General features: G+C 44.5%; 1 protein-coding gene across 5 annotated transcripts in view; it reads right to left on the bottom strand.

Annotated features, from left to right (window-relative positions):
* TMEM131 (transmembrane protein 131) overlaps positions 1–20,730 on the bottom strand; it is a 224,564-nt gene that overhangs the window by 15,453 nt on the left and 188,381 nt on the right. For all 5 annotated transcript variants that reach the window (XM_070572092.1, XM_070572093.1, XM_070572090.1 and 2 more), the window contains 6 exons: positions 20,295–20,481; positions 19,097–19,282; positions 18,133–18,291; positions 17,151–17,734; positions 3,736–3,911; positions 373–500 (listed from right to left, as the gene is read on the bottom strand). In XM_070572092.1, the coding sequence (XP_070428193.1) occupies positions 373–500; positions 3,736–3,911; positions 17,151–17,734; positions 18,133–18,291; positions 19,097–19,282; positions 20,295–20,481 (1,420 nt within the window). The remainder of the gene's footprint in view (positions 1–372; positions 501–3,735; positions 3,912–17,150; positions 17,735–18,132; positions 18,292–19,096; positions 19,283–20,294; positions 20,482–20,730) is intronic.

The following is a 20,730-nucleotide window of genomic DNA, read 5'->3' as shown; positions in this document are numbered from 1 at the left end:
CAGCTGTGGGTTCGTGAGCAGAGTGAGAGTTGTTCCTGAAAAAGGTTATGCTCGTACCTGTGCCTAAACCTTCAAGGTCATCTCCGTGCAGAAGTGAAATGGCTCTCTGCCTAGGAATGAACTGCCACCTACATTTTTGCAATAAGTTGTTAATTTTACCTTTGACATATGTGACATCAGAAGCATGTGGCTGTCCCTCAACAATGACAGTGACTCTTAGGCATTAGAAATAACCCAAGAGGAACGTGATGCGGTACATGGCTTTTGTTGCAAAAAACTCCAAAACACAACCAACCAAACAAAAACATCACCGAGCTTTCACCAGCAATTTCTTTCATCTACCTTACCTCTCTGCACTCATCTGTCTCTCACCTGGGTTTCGCATCTGTTGGGATCTCTTTCTTAACATTCAACAGTTTTCTGCTTTTTTGCTTCACTTGAGACATTTCATTTTCAGGTTTTTCGGGCATGGCTTGTTTTCCCTTTTGCTTTTCTGTATCCTGTAAAAAATTTACATTTAATTGCTGAGAAGGATTAATAAAAATGACTGATATAGTCCCATTTGAAGGTGGAGACACAAACCACAGATGTAGCAGATACACACACTGTATGGATAAAAACGATAGAATCCTTTCTTCAAACTATCTTTGACGACTGTGGTTCTGTCAATTGTTTAGCCTTTAATTTACCATAATTATGTTTTGCTGAGTCTGAGTTACAAAGAAAGTCATGTTAATTTATACTCATATCCTGACTAGGGTGGGTGGTGGCAGTGGAAAATTGGTAGCTTCTTATTTTTAAGTATTGGGGAAGAAACCCTTGCCTTTATTTACAAGAAAAGTTCCAGCTAGGATTAAAATATAAAGTTAAACACTCTGGCAATGTTCCTAATCCCGAGCATAACAAAAATCTAGGGCAAGAAAACAGTGCGTGCACCTCTAAGTGTTCACATCCATTCAGTACGTGCTTACAAGTGACACTGTGGCTTTCAATAGTGTTATCGCGGGTTTAATGCCAACAACTACTCACATTAATGGGAGCGGGCTTAGCTATTCATTCACATAATACACAAACATTTACTGGTCACCCACTTGGTGCCAGGCAATGGGGTTACCAAGAAAGCCTAGTCCCTTCCCCCAAGGACTGTGAAGTCTAGGAGGAGGGAGACACAATGACAGTTAGGGATCAATCAACTTGTACCTTCGTATAGAAATGCTCATTCGTATATTGACAAGTCATGTCTGGGGCACAGAAGAGCTGTCTTGCCTGGCTTGAGTGTGGTGCCTGGACTGAGAAGGCCATACCCAAGTTGCATCTTAAAGCTGTGTTACTCAACTGGTCCAACTACTGTTCCTGGTCTGAGACTGGGTAGATGCAGAAACTGCACTTATGCTTTTTTTATAGTAATGTGACACTGTTGCGGCATCATGAGATCAGTGGACTGTCTCCGGAAGGGCGCCTATTCATTCAGTATTGTTGAACTTGCTTGGGGAGTTGAACATGGAGTGGGTGTGTACTACTTGTGTGCAGTAGGACCACATACATGACACACTGGAAATAAAAAAAGACCTGGTACTTCAGCACAGAGCTTGAGCAGCACTGTGTTTAAGGATACACTGAGGCTAACCGGGGACAGTAGGGGAAGGACATACTCAGCAAAAGGGATCAGCTGTCTGTACAGGGGAGCATAAGCACATGGTGAATAGAGTCTACCCAACAGCGTCCAGCTTCATGGTTTATGGTCATCAAGGCAGCCGGGATTCTAACAGGTCACACCAGGTCAATCTATTTAACTGTCAAGAGTAAATAACCAGAGAAAGGGCTAAAACACCCTCCTGCCCATACACCTTTTGAGACTATTCTGAGTTATTGAAGAAGTATTTCCTGAACACTTGACTCATCAAGAACTTCGTAGACTGTGAGCTCTCTGAGGATAAGAACCTGGTCTTGTGTCCACTGCTGTTCCCAAGCACTCAGCACAGGCCTGGCACTCAGGTACTCCGCACGTTTGCTGAGTGAACGGGCAGAACAGGGTTGGAAAAGACAGACGAGAGAGAATGACCTGTCAAGTTCGTAATCTAGTTGGGAAGAAAACACACACAACTGGTAAACAGATCAGTCACGAAGAAATAAAAGCACACGAACTCTGTGCAAGAGTGCTGAGAAGGAGTAAAAACCGATGAGAGGGGAGAAGGGTAGCGGTATGGAGGCCACACGGAGGATGGCAGTTCCGAGCTGCGTCTGTAGGGAAGCAAATGACAGGGAAGGAGGTGGGAGAAACAGGAGGAGACGAACCCCAGAGAGGTGGGAATTATGCCACTGGGTGCCCAGGACATTGCAGGTGAGGTCAGCTGGAGAGGGGGCCACGGAGGAGGGGTTAGGAAAAAAGCCGGAAAGGCAGAAAGAGAGGAGAAGTTGTAAGAAAGCCTGTGCTGAAAACGCTTTCCTGTGATTGTGGGACCCACTCAAAGATTGGCAGGAGGCATCCTGCTGGCTGAAGCAACACGTTCAAGTGGCCATCAAGTGCGGACTCCACACCAGCTGTGGGCTGTGCCGAGGGCGTGCGGAGAGCCACACCCACTGCCAGGATGCCAAGGGCAAGGCCGCTGACAAGAAAAGTAAGTTACAGACGAAGTTTGTTCTAAAAATTAACACATGCAGATGACACTGAGGGATCTCTGTAAGATGACTCCTTATGTCACTGCATTAAAACTGAAGAAGAAATTCTGGTCTACAACATAAAAGGCTATATTAGCCCCATTTTAAATTTGAAATATAGTTATCTAAATATAAAAATGCCATGAAAGAACTATGCCCTTACTTTTCTTCACATCACTTATACCTCACACTCTCAGACATATTCACAACAGGAACTCAACTCTCCATTTACCTAACACCCACTATGTACCAGGCATTTTGCAATATTATTCCTGATGCTAATGACCACTCTGAGAGCTGAGGACTCTGAGGAGGCAGTTTTCTTTCTTTCATTTTTTGCTGAGGAAGATTGGCCTGAGCTAACATCTGTTGCCAATCTTCCTCTTTTTGCTTGAGGACGATTGTCCCTGAGCTAGCATTTGTTCCAATCTTCCTCTATTTTGTACGTGGGACACCACCACAGCACGGCTTGATGAGTGGTGTGTAGGTCTGCACCTGGGATCCAAACCTGTGAACCTCAGGCCGCTGAAGCAAAGCATGCGAACTTAACCATTATGTCACCCAGCTGGCCTCAGGAGGCAGCTTTCTTGATGTGCTGATGTGACTGCGAAACCTGGGGTCTTTCCCTGGACCACATTTCTCTCTAGGACTGCTCTACCTGCGTGGGCCAGCAGTGATAAGACAGAAGTCCAGTGTGATTAAAATGGTGTAATTCCTTCTCATCCTCTTTTGATACTTAAAATTTGAAACAAACTTCAGGAGCCAGAGTAGTTACTCTTCTAGATAACCCCTAACTTTCAAGCAGTGTCCCCAACTTCTATTTTACTTTATTAACATGTTTCCAAATGTCCTTCCCTGAGGGAAACAAAACATGCACCCCCAGAGCTGTGGCCGCTTTCTGCAGGAGAGCGACTATTCGAGTGACCATTTCAGCACGCCTGTGCACACTGAGAACTAATCCTCAGAACATGGGCATTATGTTAAATATAAAACATTCGTTCTGCATCAGAAAGACAGAGTGTCACGTGCTCCAGGAGACACTTCCTTCCCTCATCCGTTCGCAAGGCCCGGCCCTACCTCCTTGAGGAGAGGCTCTGTGTCGGGGTTGGAGGTTTCTGTGGTGGTGGAGGAGCTGTCGTCGTCAGCCAAGGAGTCTTTCAGTTCATCCTCCTGGCTTTTTCCCTTTCCCTTCTTCTCCTTTTCCTCCTGCTTCTTAGGTGGTTTAACCTTGCGTTGAAGATGTTTTCCTTTCCCTGGGGACGAAAGTCAAAGTAAAATAACTCTTTAATTTTTAAATAGCTCAGAAAACAGTCATTAAAACTTTTTAAAAAAGGCTGGACTCTTTCTGATAATAAAGCTTTCTTTATTTCTTCCCTAATTAAGACTTTCCAATTCACATTTGATTTTTTGATTGGAATATTTTTAAAAATCAACTTTATTGAGGCACAATTTCCGTAGAATAAGATACACCCATTTTAAGCGTAAGTTCAATGAGTTTTGGCAAATTCAGTAGTCTTGACAAATCTGTATGTCTGTCTGTCAGAATACTTTTTCATACCCCAGAGGGTGACGTAGCCTTGAAAAGTCATGGAAGAGAAAATCAGAGATCCTTTCAAACCTGGAGATGGAAGCCTGATGGTGACAGAGGACGAGCTGCCCAGTGTGTCACCTGAGGGGCGCTAAGAGCCCCGGCAGCAGAGCCCTGACGGCCGAGTCCAAATCCTGGCTCTCTCCTAACCGGCTGTGTGGTCTTGGCCTCTCAACTGCAAGCCGGGGGAGACCAGACCTCACAGTGCTGTAAGGAGGAATTACACAAAGCCCTTCCAACAGTGCCTGGCACATAACGCCATGTTGTGTTAAACATGGACGGAAAACAAAACAGAGCTGCAGGAAGTCTATTATTTTACAAGACATGGATGCTCCCAAGACAAATGAGACAACACATCTGAGTGCCCCCTATTTGCCAGGCAGTGCTCCTTGTCCTGGGAAAACAGCAGTGAACACCAACAACTTACTCCTTGCCTCACGGAGCTTGCAGGCCAGCCGGTCCAGACAGCGGCAGAGAAATCTCCAATTCCAGTTCCTCAGACTGCACCCTCAAAACCCCCTGGGCGGGCAGGCTGCATAAAGCCGCAGAAGCCACACGAGCCACAGTGTAGCCCATTCTCTCTTTGTCACTTTAAAATATGTCCTTTTGATAATGGTGGCTTTATGTAACTTATTAAACCCTGATGTTTTATGGTCTCTGTTGATGGGTACCAGACATCCAAACTTTGGCATCGAGAACAGGGGCTGGCAAACTACGGCCCAGGGCCCAAATCTGGCCTGCGGCCTGTTTTGTGTGGTTTGTGAGCTGAGAAAGACCTTTACATTTTTAAGTGGTTGAAAAAAAGAAACAAAGAATATGCAACAGAGACAAGTTTGTGACACACCAAGCCTCCAATATTTACTCTCTGGCCCTTTACAGAGACAGTTTGCTGAGCCCAACCTAGAAAAAGAATAAGTACGGTTCTGACTGATATGCAGGAAATGTCCTTTCATCATTTACTCTCCCACTGACTCCAGGAGGTATCAGAAGTCAAACCATAACTGGGACATTAAATTGCAAAAACAGAGAAGCCTTTGTTTCAGCAGAAGACCGGCCGGTGGTTTCACAGCTCCTGCCCAGCCTGACCACCCAGAGCTCCTCTCCATCCCGCAGAGGGGCGGGGGCTGCCCTGCTCTGGGCCCACGAGCCCCAGGATGTCTCAGATTCTGCGAGTTCAATAATTCGTGCTTAGAACACTTGACTTTACCACAGGACCAAGATCGACCGGCATGCAGCGAGCTTCCCACCTGCAGTTCTACAGTTTTATCATGCTGAGGTTCGCGGGGTCAGAGGCACTGTCTGTATAAGCGATTTGTATTTACAGTAACCTGAAATTTTCTTCTCAATAGGAAAGGGCTGGAAATGTTTTTTCCCTGAAGCCATGGACACACAAATAAAGGGGAAAAAGAAATACTTAAACCAATAGTTAAGTTGAAAATTTGGGTTAAAAAACTTATTTCATGAAGGAGTAGTTTACATTTTTTACCTCCAAATGCCCCTCTCTTATTAACTTCTTAACATGCTGCACTTTGACTTCTGTCCTCAGCACCTTAACGAATATGATTTGAAAAGGTGAACAATAACCCCTTAACGGTCACGCCGATGACCTCCAGCACTCCTCCTCCTCCAAGCCCTCTCTGTTCCGCTGGACGCTCTGGAAGCCCCCCGCCCCTGCTGGACCCAGCCAGCATCTCCTCCTCTTCCGGCACTGTGATTCTCCTGACGTTTCTGTGGCTGTTTCTTTGCTGGTGTTCCCTTGAGACCTACCCTTGGAACAACTTCTCTTTTCCCTTTATATTCTTCCCATGGCTCACTTTAACTAAGTTGACATAAGCAATTCAAATCTAAAATGTCCAAGCCCGAGTTAAATATCCTAAAAGCATCTTTTGGGTTCTCAGTCTATAATACTGGTTCTTAACCTGCTGCACTTCAGAATAACGTAGGAAGCTTTTAACAAACATTGCTGTATGGACTCCACCCTGAGAGAATCCGATTAAAGCAGCTCGAGTGGGACCCAGATGTGGGGATGTTTTTACAAAGCTCCTCTAGTGACTCTGCTGTGCCACTAGGCTGAGGCTCACTGGTCCACAGTATCAACGGCCATCCAACCACTCAGCCTAGCAGCTACCTCACCGTCATGTATGATTTCTCCTGCTGCTTCTATTCCCAAATCCAAATGTCAGCGGGAGGGGAGAGCGTGCTTTCCCCAGAGAAAGGACTAATAATCTGGCTGGGTTAGACTGACGACGGGCCCATGTTCGCCCACAGGCAGGGTCACTGTGCCCGGCAGGCTGCACACACGGGTGACTCAGCCTTCCTTTTGCCACTGGGTGGGGTGAGGGAGGAAGCTGACTCTCAGGCAAGCTTGTGCCCAAGGGTCTCTCCTCTTCCTCAGGGGCTGGTTTCCAGTGTAATGACTGGGCTTTAGGCAGAGGAGAGACCCTTTAAAACCTTTTGTTAGGTCAGTGGTTCTCCAAGCGTTTTTCCCAGACCAGTGGAATCAGCACTACCTGGAACTTGTTAGAGATGCAAAGTCTATGGTTCCACTCTAGACGCACTGAACCAGAAACTCTGAGGGTGGCCCAGCAATCTGTTTTTTAACAAGCCCTTTAGGTGACTGTAATGACAGTTAATTTGAGAATTCCTGGCTTAGGCTATAAATTCCACCTGGACTCAGGAGAGCATCTGTGTTGGGCACCAGGGGCACAAGATCTGCTGGTGATAACGTGGTGCCTCATTTCCTACTTCTCAAGACCTCTGTGTGTCTATATCCTATGGGTATCTCAGAAGGAAAGGTACCTGAAGTTCAGAGTAGAATTTGGGGAATTCTGAGTTATCTGGATGAAATTATCTAAACAACTCAGCATCACCATCAATTAATCAGTCAAACGGATTCTCCCTTTAAAATCTCTAATTCCTTTCTTACCTCACCCCCACGAACACTTCCTCAGCTCAGGACTTCTCCATCTGTTGCCTGGCCTGGAGAAATAATCCAGCACGAGTGACGGGTTCCTCAGGCTTCATACCACTGTCTGGATGAACTGTCCCTGGGGCCACTCACCCTCTGTCTACCTACTCCCACCGTCACTAGACTCCTGATGGAGGATGCCGGCTGATCCCCTGGTCAACGCTGACCTCCTTGGCGCTCTTCCTCATACAGTCTAAGCACCTGAAAGGCAGAGATCAGGCCTTACTGATCCCTCCATCTTCAGCGCCTTGAATGGTGCCCAGCACGTGGCAAGTGCTCAGCCAGTGTCTGCCAAGCTGCACAAGTTGATTTTGTGCCTTTCTCAACAGTGAAATACACCGACAGTGTGACTTGCTACCTCAAGACCAAAAGCTTATCCCTCTCGATGCTTTATGAGGAACTTATGCAGGTTTCAATCAGTCACTCTTCATACCAAACTGCATGATTCCACTTATATAACATTCTTGATACGACAAAATTATAGGAAAGAAGAAGAGATTAATGGCTATAAAGGAGGGGGAAAGGAGGGGGTCGGAGGGGGAGGGAAGTGGGTGTGGCTAGAAAAGGGCACACAGGGGATCCTTGTGGTGATGGAAAAGTTCTGTATCTTGACTCTGTCAATAGCAATACCCTGGTTGTGATACTACAGTTTTGCAACATGTTATTGGGGGAAATGGGGTAAAAGGTACAGAGATCTCTCTGCATTATTATTTACAACTGCATAGGAATCTACAATTATCTCAAAATAAAAAGTAAAAAAAAAAACAGTGCATCTCAGTTAAATTTAAAAGCAAAAAGTCCCCAAGAGCTCACATGTAACCAAGTTGTGGCATGTTCATGGGGTGAGTACTAATCCTTGCCAACTATATTAATTCTTCAGAACGAACCAAGTGTTTACCTTTAAAAAGCTAAACACACTTTTTTTCTCATGCAAATAATAGGTCCATTTGGCCTGAAAGGCACCCTTCCAAACCCTATTCCAATTTTCTTTTCACCATGCCAAGGACTGCATCTCTCATTCTAATCTTGTCCGAGAAAAATGAAAGATTTACAGAGGTCTACCTCACAACTGACCACTGCCATACGCTGCTTCCCTCACTGAGAAGAGAGGAGGAGGACAGTGTATGAAGTGGACAATGGTTTTCTCTCAAAGCCTAATATCACAGATGGACACTCTAGGCATGATTATTTTAAATGACACGCTGCATGAGTTAACATACTGCAATTACAAACCCCGTCCTTAGATATTTAGGAATGTCCTTTTTTTTCTTTTTGAGGAAGATTAGCCCTGAGCTAACATCTGCGGCCCATCTTCCTCTACTTTATATGTGGGATGCCTGCCATAGCATGGCTTGACAAGCAGGACATAGGTCCGCAGCCAGGATCTGAAATGGCGAACCCCGGGCTGCCGAAACGGAGCCCGTGAACTTAACCGCTGCACCATCGGGCCAGCCCCATAGGCAGTTTCCACTTTTCACCATTATAAAATATGGTGTATGTAAGATTATTTCCTGATGCTAAATTTCCAGATATAAGCTTACTGGTTCAAATGATGTGTGTGCATTATTTCTTTTTATGGCTTTTGACATACTTCAGAAAACTTGCTGCTTTCTGCAATCTATGCATACACAAACTTCTTTGTAACATAACTACCACTGAAAATTATTTTCTACATATAATCTATGGGTCCTAGGCTACTAATACTTTTAGAAATATATAATTTGTGTGCCTGAATAAAAGAAAGTGAGAACAGTTATTTGACAGAATGATTTGGGTGTAAGCCCGTCTACACAGCAAATCAGAAGATAAGCCTGCCAGAGACAAGGCTATTATGACGAGCTACAGCAGACTCTGACGTGTGGCTGGCCGGTGCTCTCACGTGACAAGCTCCCCTGCTCTTGTCTTCACGTCCTGCCTCCAGGGGGCAAGAAGAGGTCTAAATGCCCCCGTGCGTCCCTCCCTCAGAAAACGCTGGCCGTTCTCCCTCATTCACATGGCTGGTTGGAAGAGCAAAGCTGGGTGCCTTCTGAAGCCCCAACTATCCACCTCATGCTCTCTCCTGCCATGCCCAAATACACAAGTTCTGATAAGAAGTTTCAGACCTGGAAGGGAAGCAAGAGGCCTCACTTGGACTCTCAGCGTAAGATTCTTTCTCCACCTAAGTTGTCATTGGCAGGGAGGTGGTAGGGAGGAGGTTAAGGGGTACCTGATGGTGATTAAGACAAGCGTACTTCATTGCTCATTGTGTGCACACTTCTATGGCAGAAGACCTGAGAGAAAAAAGGGGTGCACGGTAGAAAGCCAGGCACCAAAACCCACCTCACCCTGCTAACACCTGATAATCATTCAAGACTCAATGGCTAGTACGAAACACTCCCATCCAGCTTGGAGAGGGCATACTTTCTGCAACTCTCCTCAAATCAGATATTCAGTTGGTGGCTGCTATGCCTGCTCTTAAAAATGGTCAGAATGAAACAGTTTCTTCATTGCTTTAAAGCCTAATTAAGTACATTTTTCCTAATAATTGAGTGAATTCAAAACTCTTCATAGACAAAAAACATTTGTCTCTACCTGGAGGGCACCTTGGTGCTAACACGCGTGTACAAGAACACAAGGCAGGCTGCTAAATATTTGTGACCGAGTGCTATCCACTGCTCCTGGGTCTCACACTTTCACCTCGCAGTGAAGTTCTGACCCCTATCAGATACCCCAACTGGGAACTGAATACATACACACCCCAGTCAGCATAAATGCTGTGTGTGTGGGTGCGGCTAGGCGTACATCTGAGAAGCAAGATGCAGATGAGGAGTCATGATTTCATGTTACGAGGCCAGTCAATATAGAGCACCTGTGTGGGGAACAGTCCCATATTCTCCTCAATAAAGACACAATGCCCATTCTATCATTCAGTGTCCTCAGGTTCAAGCAGGAATGCAATGCCAACAAAGGCTGTTTTTTCAGATGAACTCTCATACTTCCTCTTTCTGCATGAGAACTACATAATGATGTTTTACTTTGCCCTTAGCTGCCAGGAAATTTGCAGCTCAACTTAATACTTAATGGTAACAACAAACTTTATTCTAGGTTTCTGTTGAGATAGCACCATAATTAAAAGCAAACAGATAAAAAAATAACTACTTTCTGACTTTCACTGTTTTATAAATGTGCTTTAATAATTTTAACCACCTCCAATCATTTTAAAAGTAGGCAAACTGAATTATAAATTTAAAGAACATGTCCTGCTCGTTGACTTTTTCTTTGTCTTCACTAAGTAGTGTAAAAATGAATTTGTAATCACTAGTTTGGCAAGTTGCTTTGGTTGACTCTCTCTCACTTTAAAGCATTTCATTTAATTTCCACCCAAAAGAACTGCTTCAGGGGAGTGTGAATTACTAGAGCCAATGGTTTCTCTGAACACGTGCAGTCCCCGGCAGCTGTGGACCCAAGTCCAGGCTTAGGCAATGTCAGTGACAACACCTGACGGGAGATTCTGGAGAATCTCTACAGAATCACCAATTCCGGCAGGAATGTGTCTTCCTTCTCATCTTGTGGCTGTTTAAAAGGTCTAAAGTGAGGCCAATAAATTATACAGACCAACACAGAATTTACTTGAGTCAGTACTGGTCATGTAAATTTATTTTCCTCTATTTATTCTGAAATAATACCTTTATAGGAGTATGATAAACTAAAACACGCCAAAAGTGCATATGAAGAAAACTCTTCAGAAGCTCTTTAGCTAAAGTAAATATTATTTTCAAAATTATAGCAAGCATTATTTTTTCTTATTAATCTCTGTGCTTAGATAGCAAAGATGCCTGTTTAGCCCAATAGAAGGTAGAAAAGAATTCCTATTAAGTGAAAAAACCTTACTTCTATCCCAGGGAAGGAGTTAATACTGAGTTTGAAAGACCCATGATCTATTCTGTTGTGGTTCTTCTTTCATCGGTATACCGTTTGCAGCACTAAGCAGAACCCATAACGTACACCAGACTAGGGAAAAAAGGTAGCACAACCCAAACTTCATAGGATACAGAGGACAATTATTTAGGGTTTTCATAAAATTAAGACGTTCAATTAGATTTTGGATTTGTTTATTCTAGAAATAGTATCATGGACATTCATAAAACAAACTGACTACAATTTAACGTTGGGAGAGGACAGCTTTTGTGCTTCTGTTTAGGTATTTCTCTCCAACCCCTTTAAGGGCAGTTCCTTGCCTGCCTAAAAAACCACTAGATGGGACCAGTGCCCACCTCCCAAGGACACTTACTGGTTACTTTCCACTAGTGGGTGGGCTTATAATGGCTAAACACAGGTTATCTAATCGCCCGTGGATCCTGTTAAATGCAGATTCCTATTCAACCCAGCAGTTTGGGCTGGGGCCCAAGATTCTACATTTCTAAAAGTTGCCAAGTGATGTTACTATTGCTGGTCCTGGACTGCAAATCCGGGTAGCAAGGCCTTAACAGACTCACCCCATACCCTCTCTTCCAGGGAATGGCTCCTCTATGTGGGTAAGCCACTGCACTTCCGGCCCCAGGTGGCCAGCTGACCTCAGAGGGCCAGCTTCCCTGGGCCAATACTAGCCCTCTTCTCTGCTCACTCTTGTCCAGCTTCTCTGCCTGTGTTGGACAAACCAGGTTAGACTGACTCCGAGGACCGGTTAGCTCTGCCTGTGGGACTATAAACATTAGTAGAGGAGGGAGTGGGAAGCCTACGGAGCAAGGCCCAGGCTTCACCCATACTTATCAGACGCCCTGCTTCTGGAGGGAGGAGAGGTTAGGATGGGTTTTGTAATTTAGCTCTGAATCTAGTCTGTCTGTCACTCAGCATGCAGCCTGGAAGGCCGGGGGGGTGGGGCGGGGAGGGTGACCAATCAGATCCATGCACCAAGAACGATCTACATCTAGGACAACTACACACCCACTCCATTCCTACACACTCTGTCGGCCTCTCCACCATAGCCTAAGGATCTCCTGGCTCTTCACTAAAGAGCCTGGCATGAGACTCACTCACTGACCTCTCTTATCAGTGACTCTGAAATCCAAATTTCAAAAAGCTCTCAAAGCTCTTTTTCCTTAACTCATTTAGAAACAAAAATTGATGACTGAACTTTTTTATTTTTCCAGGAAGATTAGCCCTGAGCTAACATCTGCTGCCAATCCTCCTCTCTTTGCTGAGGAAGACTGGCCTTGAGCTAACATCCGTGCCCATCTTCCTCCACTTTATATGTGGGACGCCTACCACAGCATGGTGTACCAAGCAGTGCCATGTCTGCACCCGGGATCCTAACTGGCAAACCCCAGGCCGCTGAAGTGGAACATGCGCACTTAACCGCCAGGCCACTGGATCAGCCCCTGATGACTAAACTCTTTTGGTGGCACAGCCTAAGCTGAGCTGACGTGGGGCTACTTTCATAGTCTTCTGAATTACATGGTATATGCACTGTATACCTTTCCAAAAATCTGAATCCCCAAACACAGGTGACTCCCAGACTCGTGTAAGGGACTGTGGACCTCTAGCTCTGTGGCCTTGCTGCTGCCAATGGGCTTTACTTCTGTTACTCTTCCACATCCCATTTCCGAGGCTGCACCTAAGAACCTGTTATTGCCCAGAACTGCTTTTTCTCTGAAACCCTAAACTCTCCTGCCTCATTTTCATGCCTCAGTCTCCTATCATCCTCTTGCTTCCACGATCCCTGCAATTTGACTTGTTGGATCTCCCAGCCCTTGACTTGTTCATGCTCTCCCTGTCTGTGAGGTTTCTTCTGGATTAAGGTCCTTCCCTATCCTGCTAATTCCACACAGCCTGGCACATCCTCCACTCTCCTGCGAGCATCTGTGACATTCTTACCCTGTATCTTTTTGCTGTCCCTGTCCTGTAGAACTCCAACACTGTCTCAATCCATCCACCCAGCCTTCAGTCTGCACCTGTGGACTGCAGAGCATAACGGAGAGAAAAGACAGAGGTTCGCGGCAGTGCCATGGAGACCCTCAGCGGCGTCCCCAGTGTTGCCCGAGGGGCTGCTCTGCAAATCCAACTCTCATGTGCCCTGGACTCCCGGCTACAGAAATCTCAGCTATCTGGAATGTGACTATTCTGAAGTGGCTCTACTTTCTGTTTCTACCCTACCGCTTCTCCCTTTAGGCTCAGCAGCTGTGATTTTAGCTCAAATAAAAGCTCCCCTGTGCCATCTCTTCATCTCTATCAGTTCGCCTGCATCAACATGCCTGAGGAATAAGCGTTCCTGCTTTTATAATCTACTGAACTGGGTCTCATGCCAACCCACCTCCTTGGGCATTTGTTTTCACAAGTATCTCGTTTGCTTCTCCTTTCTGGAGGCGGCAGTGTAGTGCAGTTACCATCTGAGGGGTTACAGTCAGGCCTGGGCTTGGTTCCCATATCTGCCTGACATTACCTTTCTCAGATTGTATTTCCTCACTGCAGACACAGCAACGCCAATCACCAAGGTGCACGAGGCGTGTGCAGTCCTGTCTGGAACATTGTCCTTGAGCCGTAGATATTTTCAAGCACCTTGTTTTCCATTTTTTTTGTCATTAAAAATACTACCACGCGTGGGCCTGGCCCCGTGGCATAGCAGTTAAGTTCGCACACTACGCTTTGGCGGCCCAGGGTTTGCAGGTTTGGATCCCGGGCGCAGACCTATACACAGCTCATTAAGCCATGCTGTGGCAACGTCCCACATACAAAATAGATGAAGATGGGAACAGATGTTAGCTCAGTGACAATCTTCCTCAAGCAAAAACAGATGTTACCTCAGTGACAATCTTCCTCGAGCAAAAAGAGGAAGATTGGCAACAGATGTTAGCTCGGGACCAATCTTCCTCACCAAAAAAACCCCCACCAAAAAACACAAAACAGAAAAAACCACTACCACACAATATATGCATCTCTTATTCTTATTAAAAATTAAAGAACATGGAAACTACAGATTAAAGGGTAAACACTCCCTTTCACTCACTCGCCCCCAACACATACACTAAGCAGTGGCCACTGTTAACAGTCTGATGTGAAAGGTACTCTCCAGCCACAGCAACCTGGTTTCTAGTCCTGTCACTTCACAGAAACTATTCTTGCCAAGGTCAAATAATGTCCTAACTGCCAGGCTCTGTTCTACTTTGCTTCCTCTGGCCTTGCTGGGATATGCTAACCATATCTTCCACTTGCTTTCTGTCATGCTGTCTGCTGGCCGCCTTCTTGCTGGCCTTGCTCTCAGGAGTCTTAGCCCTCTGCTTGTTCCATTTCTTACCCTCAAGACCATGTTCCAAGCAGACATTTCTGCTGGGATGTTCCAGAGCCACCTTCCACTCAGCAGGCTAGAGATGGTGTGCACCATTTCCTTCCCTAATAACTATCATGGCAGTAGCTACACCCTACAAAGTAAGTAGTAGCTATCCTCTCCATCTTAAAGAGAACAAACGGAGACTCAGAGAAGTAATTTTCTCCAATGTCACACAGTTAGTAAGTGGCAGAGACAGGATTTGATCTGGGCCTGACTGATGGTAGCCCCTGGCCTTGGGACCCCACATCACTCTGCTGCTTCCGACCCTACATAAAGCCACCCTTCAGATGCCAAAGGTAGAAACAAGGATGGCTGCAGATTGCACTACTTGTTCAGTTAATGCAGATACTGAGAACTGACTGCACCAGGTTCAAAGCTTTCTGAGGTTTTAACCCTCAATCCAGCAATGGCCGCTGCCCAGTCCCTAGGGCTTACAGTTATCAGGGGAGAAACCACAGAAGTACAGAATCTAATGACTGCCCAACTGTATGAGGCCCTGCTTAGGCCAGGCACGAACAGAGGGCATTTCTGGGCTCCACCTTCACAAGGAATAGTGACTGGAGGCATAACCAGGGAAATGGCTGGCTGGCCTGCGAGCCACTCAACTCGGAGACGGCGGGATCTAGGGAGGTCACATTCATCTGACGAGAGGTCACTGTGAATACTCTCCAAAGCTAGAAATGACAAGAGTCACTAATAATGTGGTATCCACGGTCCATCATTAAATATCTTTTAGTAGGTCGACTCTAGGACCACTGTGAAAATTAAAAAGCATTTTTTAATTGTAAAATTTACACTCTAGAGGAATGACCCTGAAAATAAAAATGGACCTGTCACACTGAGGTTAGAGGACCAGCTTAGACACAGGCAAGGAGCATTCCACTGATTGCCAAACTCCCTGTCAGAAAGGATAATATATGTTTCTATTATCCATGCCCTCAATATGGGAAAACACATTATGTAACTTGATCTAGTAAAAACAAGAACTTTAAGCATTCATTTAATCCCACTATAAAATTACCCTAAAATGTATAAGCTCTATTAATAATGAGTTAACAGAAAAAAAGATTTCTGTGGAAGAAGTTAAATAACATTCAAGACATTTTACTGTTTTACAAATCCAAATGCAGGTAATTCTAAGAGGACTCAACACAACTAGTCTTCGGATCACTGGGATTAAGAAATTCTCTAGAAGAAAACCCTGGGCTCTGGGACGTCAGGTTTCTTCTGACCTCCTGGGGCTGCCATGTTCCCTGTTCCCTGTGTTAAGTCCTTGGTACATCAGCGAGGGAGGTACTTAAATACACTTGGAATAACATTATTAGCATGGCTGCCACAGGAGAGAAGGGAAGATGCAAAAAAGTTCAGGCTCTAAGGGACTGAACTGAAATATAGCTAGAGGACATTTACTAGTTTTTACATTTGGATTTTGGAAGTTACTAATCAGCCCACCTACATATGTGTGGTATGTGGACTTCTAAGGGGGCTCCAATGAGCCCCACCTCCTGGTACTGTATTTATGCTTCTGTGGAATTCTCTTTCCGGGAGCGTGGGCTGGGCCACACTTCTATTGAGCAGAGAATACTGCAAAACTGATGGGTGTCACTTCCAGGAGTAGGTCATAAAAGACTGACTTTCACTGGGCCAGCTTGTTTTCTCTTTTGCCTTCTTGTTTGCTCGCTCTGGTGAAGCCAATTGCTTTGAGCTGCTCTATGGAGAGGACAGGCTGCTGGCCAGAGCCAGCGAAGAATCGAGACCCTCAGTCCAATAGGCCATGAAGAATTGAATCGTACATCAACCACCAGAGTGAGCTCAGAAGCAGGTCCACCTTGAGCTGAACCTTAAGATGTCTTCAGCCCTGGCCAACACCTTGATCGTAGTCTTATGAGAGCCAGAGAACCCAGCCTAGCTGTACCAGATGCCTGACCCACAGACACTGTGAGACAGTAAATGGTGGTGTTTTAAGCTGCTAGGTTTTGGGGTAATTTGTTAATGAGAAAACAGATAACTAATACAGTATGCAGAACTCTAAAGGAGGGGTCAGCAAACTTCTTCTGTAAAGGGCTAGACAGTAAATATTTTCACATTTGTGGACCTCGTATGTCATAACTACTCAACTCTGCTGTTGCAGCACTTCGGAAAGCAGCCAGACATACGTAAACGAATGAGCATGGCTGTGTTCCAGCAAAACTTTATTTACAAAAACAGGCGGTGATTTGACCCACTGGCTGTAGTCTGCCAACCCCTACTCTAAAGTGGAATCCTAGTTTTGAGTTAAAGGGCAGACGATATCCATTTTACCACTACGGTAAAAATTATTTTAACAATTAACAAAAAGCTCAACCTACCACAACACCACAATAATCACAGGCAGGAAAGGAAAACAGTAGATGTCCAATAAATTTCTCAGTGTGGTAAGTAATCTAAGAAACACAAATATCTTTCATGATAAATGGACACCTCTACTTGCATTCTGACAGGGAAGCGCTGAAGTCCAATACTGGAGAGAAACTTGAGCCAGAACACCTACTGAATTAGCTGTTTCTCACAACTACGATCACAGCAGCTCTTAAACGTGCACTAGCTTTCCCCTCAGGCATCGCGCTTCTCTGACAGTGAGAACAGACGATTACCTTTGCTTTTTGACAATGGTGATGGCGGCTGCTCTGTAAACACTTCTAGGGGCGGGGAGTCGTGGTGGTCGAAGTCCTTGTCCATGGCTTCTATGAGACTGGTGATGTCGGAGTCCTCTGAGCTGTGCCTTGTGCTGCTGGCACGTTCTGGGTGGGAAGGGTGCACGAGGGGGGCGGGTGACAGCCTTTCTGGCTGTGGCTCCTGGTGCTGAGGCACTGGCGGTGGTGGTGGAGGTGGAGAGTGCTGCTCCAGCGGGCTGTGGACATGGTGCTGGCTGCTGTGCTGGCTCTGCTTCGGCCCTCGGGACTTTCTGCCTGCTGCATGACTCTGGGCCACTGCACTGGAATCTAAGACAAGGGGGCTTGCTTTGCTAGCCGACTGTGCATTAGTCCTGCTAGAGGTACTTGAGCTGTTTTTGGCTCTGACGTTTTCCACGTCAGCTGAGTTTCTATTGCTGTGGCTGCTGTGCGGGTGGACTGACGGGCCACACTGCTTATGACTTCCTGCACTGGGTCGGGATGACGAGCCACCTGCTCCACAGAACCCCCTGCTGTGACCGGGGTCACAGCTGAGTGTGTTCAAGCTGAAAAAAGGACCAACTGCAGATCAGTAAACAGCAACCTACAAAATCTAAGATTAAAAAAATTTTATTTCATCAGTATAGCCACCACAAATATAAACTACCGTGAGGAAAAAACGGCAAGAAATAGGACGCTTTTCACAACTCTATAGGTTTGTTCTATCTGAAAATTTAGGAATCGAGTCAGTGATACAACCAAGAATATTTTAACCCTCACTACCATAATAAAAACATGGTATTTGCTATGAGTTCTTAGTAATTGAGAGCTATACACAGGGTATTATTAAGTAATGAGAATTAAGACTTCCCCCCCCGAGAAAGGAAGAAACTTGGTTCTTCCTTTAATTACACAAGCCAAATCTACGTATTCTAGAGCATTTATTTCCAGCACGTGCACATACTTTCCTTCAGATGAAATACCAACGATTCTCCTGAGATCAAATGGTCTTCCCACATCAAAGGGCGGGTTCGAGGCCTCAAAAGATAGTCGCCTTCGGAAGGGCTCCCAAATTCCTTGAGCTTCTAAATAGGCCGTTCCAATTACCAAAAGAAACAGTGCACTGCCGGGTACAGAAGTCAGAGAATTGGGTTCATTTGTTAGTGCAAGAATAACAAAAGCTGATATGAAAGGCAGAGCTTCTTGGTAAAGTACAGTACGATATAAAAACCAAACATGCCTGTGACAATTTTTAGTGGAGAAGACACAATGTGCCACAGATAAAAGTGTGCACATCAATTTTTCAGAACGCCGACTTAACACAGAGGCTTATCTAGAGGAAATCACTATTTGTGTCAGGAGGATACTTTCCAAACTTTTACCAAGAAGCAGCTTTTATCTTTTTGGTTTTAACTCTGTAGGCCAACTCTTCTCCCTTAAAGAATGTGTGGGCTAACAATATAAATTAATTTAGAGGTGAGTAACTCTAATTCTCAAAACACATAAAGAAATATACTGAAAAAAAGATAAGGATGTTGAGGATTTAAAAAATATTTCTAATCAGTTTCATGTTGCACAGGTATGATTCAAGAAAAACATACTATTATGTTGAGTAAATTACATATGCCCAAATCAAGAAACTTTACCTGGTAAATTATGAGTGTTTTTTTCCTTGAAGAAATTAACATGTACTTAACGTGTATACCAAATTTCAAAGGCAGAAAAGGCTTCTGTTTATCGTATCTACCACCCAAGATGGGTTCAGTTCTGACTGCTCCTCTAGCATATGTAAGCTCGACTAAGGCAGAGGTCTGCTTTGTTCGCTGGTGGATCCCCAGCTCTCAGAACAGTGACTGGCACACAGTGGGCACTTGAGAAACAGTGTCAAGTGATGCCTGAATACCAACCTCAAAAGAAGACACAAGTACCTCATTATTCCTGAGATGATGATGTACAAAGCCAGCTCCCAGTTAGGTCTGGGGAGGGCTTCTGCACAGGTTGCTAACATATGGTACGGAAGGGATGCATTCAATACAAATACAAATTCAGAGCCACTCGTTGTTATAAACTTCAGTTCACGAATAACTCTAGAAGCTGTGAAATCAGGAGTAAACCTAAAACAGAATGATGGCAGTAAGACTAAGTTTTAAAACCATACCCCAAACAGTTTAAATACAATACCAATCTCATACGCCTTTGAAACAACACAGAATTTTAGTTTGATACTTATACTCAACTTCTTCATTCTAAGAAGAAAACATTATCTCATGAAGTTAATAACAAAAACAACTATATTCTGTGGATAACTGGAGAAATTACAGAAAAAAAGAACAATAATTAGCTCCCCATAATTATTAATTCAGAAAGTGGCCTCTGCGTTTCTTTCCTGTCCCTTTCCCTCTCTCTTCTATCTATATCCACACTCTTCCCCCAGGATACATTCCCAATAATGCCTTTTGTGTACACCATCCTAGCCCTAGTGATCCTGTCTTCATCTCCTGCAGTACTGCTTTCTGCCCCAATTCTTTTATTTTTTGTTAACTGTATGCTCCCCAACCAGATGATCTGCACCTGAGGGAAGGAGTCATTCCTCACTGTGCCTTTGGGTGCCAAGTATTATGCCTTACATGGGGTAAGGTAGTTACTTATTATGTCAATATTCACGGAAGATCATGAAATTACCATTCAATTAAGGAGACAGAGGTTACATTTTACTACATATGCTGCAACTATTACCGATATAATGATTCAAAACCAGAATATCACACATTCTTACACTGCACAACATGGAAAAACTGCACTGGATACAAGCGTTCGCTCTGTTGCTCAGACTGCGAATTTACACTCAATTTCCTACCAACGCCTTATGCTTTAATACGACCCTGAAAATAATTTTGAAACTGGTTTCCTAGATTACCTGATCCACTCTGGAGATAGAGAAAGTTTCACAATTTTGAAAACAAAGACATGAAGATTAAGTGGAAAAAAAACAGCAAATACATTTGTGGATAAAGAGCTTATTTTTCTAAGTATGAAAATATACCTTTCTACAGAGTGTGAACAACTCGAGTATAAAAAGTTAATGAGAAGCTAGTGAGTCATTATACCTTATAAAAAAATACTTACAATATGATTATGTCTTTAGAGGCGTTGGCACTTAGTGCAAACTCTTGACAATTAACAACTTTAAAGCCATATCCCTCACATGAGTACCCACTGACTTCAATGGTTTCTATGTGAATTTGAAGTTGTCCTGTATTCTCTACTTTAAATGTTCTTTTCAATGTGAAATTTGGTTCTCTTAGTTTCAAACCTAAAGGAAAAAAATCAGGAGGGTGCATAAATTTTGCTCTCATGTGCTCCAGGTCCAAACCATTAACACATTCTCCACGAACTACTATATGCCAGAGGTTATGACAACCTCCTCACGCCAAAGACATCAGCTATTACCCAGATTTCATCAGGAAGTACTCCACTTTGCTATGTCATTTTAGATGGCAAAAATTTAATTATGTTTTATTTTTCACACTCAGAGTCAATCACCTAAAGCATGCAAGGAATA

The sequence above is a fragment of the Equus przewalskii genome, chromosome 14 (genome assembly GCF_037783145.1).
Source record: "Equus przewalskii isolate Varuska chromosome 14, EquPr2, whole genome shotgun sequence".
NCBI lineage: Eukaryota > Metazoa > Chordata > Mammalia > Perissodactyla > Equidae > Equus > Equus przewalskii.
Note: the sequence above shows the minus strand (reverse complement) of the source record. Positions and strands in the feature narration are given on the sequence as shown.